The sequence below is a fragment of the Clinocottus analis genome, unplaced genomic scaffold, assembly GCF_023055335.1.
Source record: "Clinocottus analis isolate CAN_PGR_092001 unplaced genomic scaffold, fCliAna1.0.p SCAF_4, whole genome shotgun sequence".
Taxonomy (NCBI): domain Eukaryota; kingdom Metazoa; phylum Chordata; class Actinopteri; order Perciformes; family Cottidae; genus Clinocottus; species Clinocottus analis.
The window spans coordinates 509,473-516,972 of record NW_027176153.1 but is presented as its reverse complement, the minus strand read 5'-3'; the positions used below and the strand labels follow the sequence as shown (position 1 = coordinate 516,972).

Here is a 7,500-nt window from a genome sequence, read left to right as displayed (position 1 = left end):
AATACCACATGCAAACCCATAGTGGAGAGCAGGCCCAGGCAGAAAGAAAAACACATGGGAATCGAGCATTTAAAGGGCCACGCCCGTGATTGTGTGTTCATGCAACGCATGTCAGCTTGTTTCCTTCCTTCCAGGCAGATCACAGTTCATCTCAAGGAAGAATCTGAATCAGAGAGCTCAGAATCAGCCTCTGACCTTTAACCTCTAGAGTGGATGTTTGGTGGCATTGCGTTGATGAGCTATGTTGACAGCAGAATTAACGCAACAAGCAAACATGGGCATTGTTTTAAGATCCAAAATGCTCCTTATTCTCTAAAGATATTCAGCTGAATGCACTGAGAAGAAAGAATGGGACTCGAGCACACGATGCAACAGGAAAGACCGGCCGGTGATCGTCCACCTGGAGCCTGACGCTGAAGCCAAAAGCTCGTCCGAAGGAAGGAAACAAATGTCAGAACTTGACAAAAAATCCGCGCCTGGCCCTTTAAAATGGGAGCTGGAGGATGTGTTTGATTGAGCTGGACGCGCAGTGGAGCCGCTGGAAGGTTGGATCACAGCCCCTCCAGACGTTTTGTGTCGTTATGAGAGTGTTGAGTTGGCATATTCTAGATCAGACGGGACGTTACTGTCACGAGACCACGCCGCCCCTGGGCCTCAGCAACCACTGCTTACTTCTTTTAAAGGTTGTTTATACAGACTGCACCTTTAAAGGTTGTTTATACAGACTGCACCTTTAAAGGTTGTTTATACAGACTGCACCTTTAAAGGTTGTTTATACAGACTGCACCTTTAAAGGTTGTTTATACAGACTGCACCTTTAAAGGTTGTTTATAGCAGACTGCACCTTAAAAGGTTTTTATAGCAGACTGCACCTTTAAAGGTTTTTATACAGACTGCACCTTTAAAGGTTGTTTATACAGACTGCACCTTTAAAAGGTTGTTTATACAGACTGCACCTTTAAAGGTTGTTTATAGCAGACTGCACCTCAAAAGGTTTTTATACAGACTGCACCTTTAAAGGTTGTTTATAGCAGACTGCACCTTTAAAGGTTGTTTATACAGACTGCACCTTTAAAGGTTGTTTATAGCAGACTGCACCTTTAATAGGTTGTTTATACAGACTGCACCTTTAAAGGTTGTTTATACAGACTGCACCTTTAATAGATTGTTTATACAGACTGCACCTTTAAAGGTTTTTATAGCAGACTGCACCTTTAAAGGTTTTTATAGCAGACTGCACCTTTAAAGGTTTTTATACAGACTGCACCTTTAAAGGTTTTTATAGCAGACTGCACCTTTAAAGGTTGTTTATAGCAGACTGCACCTTTAAAGGTTGTTTATAGCAGACTGCACCTTTAAAGGTTTTTATAGCAGACTGCACCTTTAAAGGTTGTTTATAGCAGACTGCACCTTTAAAGGTTGTTTATAGCAGACTGCACCTTTAAAGGTTGTTTATAGCAGACTGCACCTTTAATAGATTGTTTATAGCAGACTGCACCTTTAAAGGTTTTTATACAGACTGCACCTTTAAAGGTTTTTATACAGACTGCACCTTTAATAGGTTGTTTATAGCAGACTGCACCTTTAAAGGTTGTTTATACAGACTGCACCTTTAAAGGTTGTTTATACAGACTGCACCTTTAATAGATTGTTTATACAGACTGCACCTTTAATAGATTGTTTATAGCAGACTGCACCTTTAAAGGTTGTTTATACAGACTGCACCTTTAAAGGTTGTTTATACAGACTGCACCTTTAATAGATTGTTTATACAGACTGCACCTTTAAAGGTTTTTATACAGACTGCACCTTTAAAGGTTTTTATAGCAGACTGCACCTTTAATAGGTTGTTTATACAGACTGCACCTTTAAAGGTTGTCGAGAGGCTTTGCGATGATGCCGAGTGTTTGTTTGTTTGTGTTGGTTAAAGTGATTCTCATCGTCTGTGTTAGAAACATTAGAACATATTAGTTGTGTGTTGGACACTGAAAATTCTTTTTTGTTGTTGTAAACATATTAAAATTGATGAAGGGTTTTAGTACTTCCATAAGATGCTCAAATCAGGAAAACATATAAATCATCTCACACTCGTAAGCACATAACAAAATAAAAAATGCTAAAAATACAAAACAGCCCAAGGAGTACGTTATGTTAGTAGAAGCTCGTCACACAACAATATTGATCATAATATCAGTCGCACGCTCTAAAGAGTCAAAGGGGTTCTTCAGATGGGAAACAAAGGGGACCCGAGGCGGTTCCCTGAGGAACTCCATGTCCTCACACACCTGGGACGCTTCAGAAGAAGAAATTAAACAGCTTTGAAGGTTGGAATTTGTCGTTTAATTTTTCTGTGGAGAAACTCCAAAAGTAGCTGAAAGTAGGCTGAAGAACCCAGATGAAGGTTTTGTTGTTTAGAGCGAACGTTTTGCTGATTCAAGCGGTTCTGCTCCTCAGTCGCAGGTCGACGCTGTTTGGCCCCGTTGAAAACTCTGTACAGGTAATATCTACAGGCTGGCGCCTTCACGTCATCACAGGGAAACTAGAAATCATGTCGTTAACGTTTGCATTCACAACACTGGAGGAATTTCCCATCATCCACCAGTGAAACGCTGGTAAATATTCACATGAGACGAAGCCCCGCCCACTGAGGCCACGAGCACTGAGAGGTCTGCTTCTAGTCACAAAGTACAAATGGCTGGTGAAACAGTTCCAATGGTCGGAGAACTTCCCATCAGCCACCGCGGGCGCCCGACACCCGGCCGGCTCGGTCAAATGGAGAGAGAGAGGAGTGGGCGAGAGAGCGAGAGAAAACACACTTTTAATGCCGGTGGGCAGGTTTTAAACACAAAAAAGTGCAAAAATAATGTGTAAAAATGAGTTTGTTGAGGGATATCTCACATGATCCCGTGAGAGAAGTCCTTCAGGATGAAATGAGGTCCAGGTCTCCGGTTCCTTCCACCCTCCAACCAGATGAGTCGTCTCCTCTGAAGCAGTGTTGGCTCCGTGCTTCTGATTCTGAATGAATACAATCAATCGATACCTCACTGCTCTGGGACGCTGGATTGTCTTTGTGGTGACTCACAGCTTCACTTCTTCTTCTTCTTGAGACGTCACCTCGGTCTGAAGGCACCGTATTCTGCATGTTTGACCTTCACTTCGTCCTTCAAGGTCAACTGAAATGTTTCGCGTGGCGTCTGGAGGAAGTGACTCTGACTGGGTGGGAAGTCCATTCTGGTCTTTGCTGATGAGCCCAACATGTTTGTGGCATCAACTCCTTCACTGCGTGTCGCGCTCTTCGTCCCGATCGGTTGGTGCTTGAACTTCATCTGAAGGTGATCAGACTCCTGTGAGCGATGACGTTGAGTCTTTGTGCTCAGAGGGACGGACAGACGTCAGGTTGTGAGCTCATATTAATAAACTAATTATTACCTTTAAACAGCGCTGGGAGGAAAGGCGTCTCGTGTCAGAGGCGTCGTGAGCAAACAAAGGTTAAATATCCTGAAACTCTTTGATTGATACAGAATATTTACTCAGATGGAGATTTGGAGGACTTCCTGTCTCTAAGTCGTGTAAATAACAATGTGTGTCATGCGTCAAATCTTCCTCTTCAGCTGGAAGTAGTTTTGGTACTTTAGTGATTTGAAGTTCCCACCCAGCTCACGTCTTTCATTGAGGGAAGAAACGTTCCTTCTTGCTGAACGAGACCTGAACTCCGTCCTGACTTCATTTCACTTGTCAAAGGCCGACGAGCCGGTGGCACAAAAGACTCTGTTTCCCAGAATGCACCCTGTTTGGCACCTTTCTCCGTAATCTCCTTCCCGGCAACGTGGAGGGTCACACACACACAACCTGCAGCTCACACTTTGCAACACAGCGTTCAGAATCAAACGACCTCTAAAGGATTAAATATTGGGTCAAAGGTCAACCGCCCCCATTTTAAAGGCCCAACCGTGTGTAGCGCCCCCTGCTGGAACCCTGTAATCCACAAACACTCAAGGCTTTTAGTCATTTTTGCAAAACACAAAAGGTAAAAATACACCTGTGTAGGGTTTTGTTATGATGGCTTATTTAAAGTTTCTATAAAAGTTTGTTGTAGAAAGTAAAGTCTTCTTCGTCATCTTCACTAATGCACTTCTTTAAAGGTCAAATAAATGCTGGATTGGGCTTCAAACTACAACACCTGCATATAGGCTGTGCAACACAGACACACTATCGCACCGGTCATGCACACCTGTAGGCTCCGCCCACCTCTCAGCGGCGCCGCATGGCTTCAATCTGACCCGAAGCGAACGCTGAGGCGTGCTGTCCAAACTGAACGAGCAGATTCAGTGTTTTGGGGCTGAAGCGAAAGACAACCTCCGAAGGGCACTGCGAAGATAAGATGGAGGAGGCTTTCACCAGGACTACCTGTGTGTGTGTGTGTGTGTGTGTGTGTGTGTGTGTGTGTGTTCTGGCTGCAGGTCCTCCAGGGGACCCGGTGTGAGAGTCCTCTACCTGCGGGGGAAGTGGATGTGGAAGTAACACAGGCTGAGTAGTTTCCTCTTCCCCGTCCTCAGCGCTCTCTTCCTCGCGAGGCGGCGGCCATGTTGGTATGCCCGCATTGCCGCTGCTCCTCCTGCCCCTCCTCTTCGCCTCCCCCTCCTGCTCCCTCTCACCACCGCCCCCCGGTGGCTCACCCGCCTCCTCACACGACCGTGCTGATCCGGCTGACCGGCTTCGCTTTTGGCCCCGCCCCCTGCGGGGCGCCGGACGGCGGCGGCAGCGGGGAGTGCGGCGGCTGCGGCGGGATGGGGCCGATCGGCGAGTACTGCGCCGCGTAGGGCTGCGTGGGCGTCTGCGGGAGGAGGCGCGCCGAGGGCGTCTGGGGGGGCGGGGTGGAGAAGATGAAGTGGGTGGAGGGCGAGGCGGAGGGGGAGGGGCTGAGCGGGGAGTGTGTGTGCGCGCCGTGGTGGTTGTGAGAGTGTGTGTGCGCGTGAGGGTGCGGCTGCGAGTGCGAGATAGTCAGCGGGAGCTTCCCGCCGCCGCCCCCCGGCCTCCCCGCCGCGGGGTGCGAGTGGTAGAGTCCGTGCGGGGTGGTGGGGGTGACGGGGGAGCGCGGGGACGGCGGCGGCGGCGGCGTGATGAAGCCCAGGTTGTAGCGCGGGTGCTGGCCCACGCCATGCGGCACCCTGTGGTGCTGCTGGGCGTGGGAGGGGAGGCAGCCGGGCGGGCACGGCCGCCGGGGGCCCGAGAACCTGTGCGCGAGGGCGTGGTGCTGCGGGGCGCTCTGCGTGTGGTAGCGGTGATGGTGGTGGTACGGAGGGGGCGGAGTCTGCTGCTGCTGGTGCCCAGTAACACTGACTCCTCCTCCTCCACTGTTGACGTGGCAGTACTGCGCGTGCAAGGCCTGCAGCTTGGACGGACCCCCTCCCCCAAGACCTCCCGAGTCCGACTGGGCGAGGTTGGGCGATGGGGAGGGGCATGGGGAAGGGGAGGCTGGGTGGGCGCTGGGGGGCGCGGGGGCGGGGTAGTGGGGGGGCGACGATATCATCAGGGGACTCGGAGGACCCGGAGGACCCGGAGGACCCGGAGGAGTCGGTGACGTCATCGTCAGGGGACCGGGACACTTGCCTCTGCGGCTGCCAAAGAAATTCCCCATCAGCCCGCCGCCGGTCGGCCCGCCCCCGGCCCCTCCCCCCCCGCTCACGAGGGGGGAGGGGCTGACCCCCCCCTGGTTGTGACAGAGCCCCGGCCCACCCCCTAACCCTGTACCGGGGCTCTGAGTAGGGCGGTGCGGCCGGTAGGCTGCTGGAGACGAGGGGGCCATCATGGGGCTGTAGGACAGACCCCCGGCATGCAGGGGGCGCTGCTGGTGGGAACGAGGGCTGCTGATGATGGAACCCTGAGAGCAGAACCAAGAGAGGAGGACACAGAATGAAATGCAGGAGCCGAAGCCTCAGCTGTGCTTTGTGTTGAGGGCTAATTAGCAACTGTTAGCATGCTAACACTGCAAAAAGAGACTGCACATGCTGAACGTCAACATGCTAGCATTGTGAGCATGTTGGCTTTTAGCTGGAAAGAAAACAGCCGAGAAGAAGAAGAAGAAGAAGAAGAAGAAGAAGAAGAAGAAGAAGAAGAAGAAGAAGAAGAAGAAGAAGTACAGTCAGACGTGTGCGTGACATGCGGCGTGTTGCATGCTGGGAGGCAAACTTACTTCAATGGTGCTGTCCAATGACCCAACACTGTTCCTACGACCTCGCTTTCCTGTTGGCCAATCAGAACGAGGCAGGGTTAAAGAGAAAGTGCCAACACACAAATGGAACACACAAAACACACAAATTGATTTAACATTTTTGTTTCGTACAGAAACAGAAAACATGTCGGTCGGCGAGCTACAGCGCGTAGACATGCTAGCAGTTTCCCCCAGTTTACAGTCGTTATGCTAAGCTAGGCTAACCACGCCCTAACTGCAGCTTCATACTCATCACGCAGACAGAAGATGCATATTTCTGTATCTTTACTAAAGTACTTGTATACAGGAAAACAATACATGTTGTACTCCACTATCATTTCAGCATAATTTAATCTGAAGTCACTTTGCAGATTGAGTGAATAAAAAATAAATGTACCATATTTGTGCATTAATAATATTTTATATAATTCTGTTATCTGGAGTTATTCATGATGATGTCTATGAGACAGATCCTGAGATTGATTTATGAACTATGAATTCATCGTTACTCGAGTCCTCTGCCTCTTTTTTAATGTCAGCTTTAATCCTCTGACATGGTCGTGCTGTAGTTCTCGTGCTGTCCAGCAGGTGGCGATGGCGCCCTTCGCTCCGCTCTACTGTATTACCACATTTCATCACCCGTCCATCAGTTGCATAACACACATGTAGGTTTGAGTCAGTGAGTCACAGCAGGAATAAGAAGCTGCTGCAGTGAAACATCTCTGCCCCGCCTCCCGAGGCCCCGCCTCCCGAGGCCCCGCCTCCCGAGGCCCCGCCTCCCGAGGCCCCGCCTCCCGAGGCCCCGCCTCCTCGCTGTGACTCACCTGTTTCTGAGAGGTCTCTCAGCGAGGAGCTGAGCGCCGTGCGTTTGAGTCCGTCCACCGAGGCGTACGTGTCGTCGAGGCTCGGCCTACCCAGAGTGCCGTTCACCGCCTCGCCCTTCGCGGCCTCGCCGTTGGCCCCGCCCCCTGGCGAGGCCCCGCCTCCCGGCGGTCCTCCCCCCAACAGCACACCTGGACGCATCGCACCTTTCTGCTTCTCGAGCTCGGCTGCAGCGAGGGAGGAAGAGATCAAGTGATGATGATGAAGATGAAGATAAGGATCATGATGAAGATGAAGATGATGAAGCACTTACACTCCACGCGGTACTTCTCCATGTCCGTCACCTCGGCGACGCTCTCCCGCAGGTCAGAGGTGAAGCGAGCTCGGTCCTGCTGGCTCGGCGCCGTGAAGACGATGAGCACCTTCCTCTCGCCGCCGGGGAACGCCGACGCCAGCCTGATGCCGTG

At 50.7% G+C, this 7,500-nt stretch overlaps 1 protein-coding gene across 7 annotated transcripts in view; it reads right to left on the bottom strand.

The window, feature by feature from the left end:
* Positions 1–1,479: 1,479 nt before the first annotated feature.
* LOC137800757 (IQ motif and SEC7 domain-containing protein 1-like) overlaps positions 1,480–7,500 on the bottom strand; it is a 103,982-nt gene continuing 97,961 nt past the window's right edge. For 3 of the 7 annotated variants that reach the window (XM_068598089.1, XM_068598091.1, XM_068598090.1), the window contains 4 exons: positions 7,347–7,500; positions 7,036–7,260; positions 6,194–6,243; positions 1,557–5,881 (listed from right to left, as the gene is read on the bottom strand). The exon at positions 7,347–7,500 is cut by the window's right edge and continues 8 nt beyond it. In XM_068598089.1, the coding sequence (XP_068454190.1) occupies positions 4,685–5,881; positions 6,194–6,243; positions 7,036–7,260; positions 7,347–7,500 (1,626 nt within the window). In that variant the 3' untranslated portion in view covers positions 1,557–4,684. The other 4 variants (XM_068598087.1, XM_068598088.1, XR_011079663.1 and 1 more) reach the window with 3 other exon arrangements.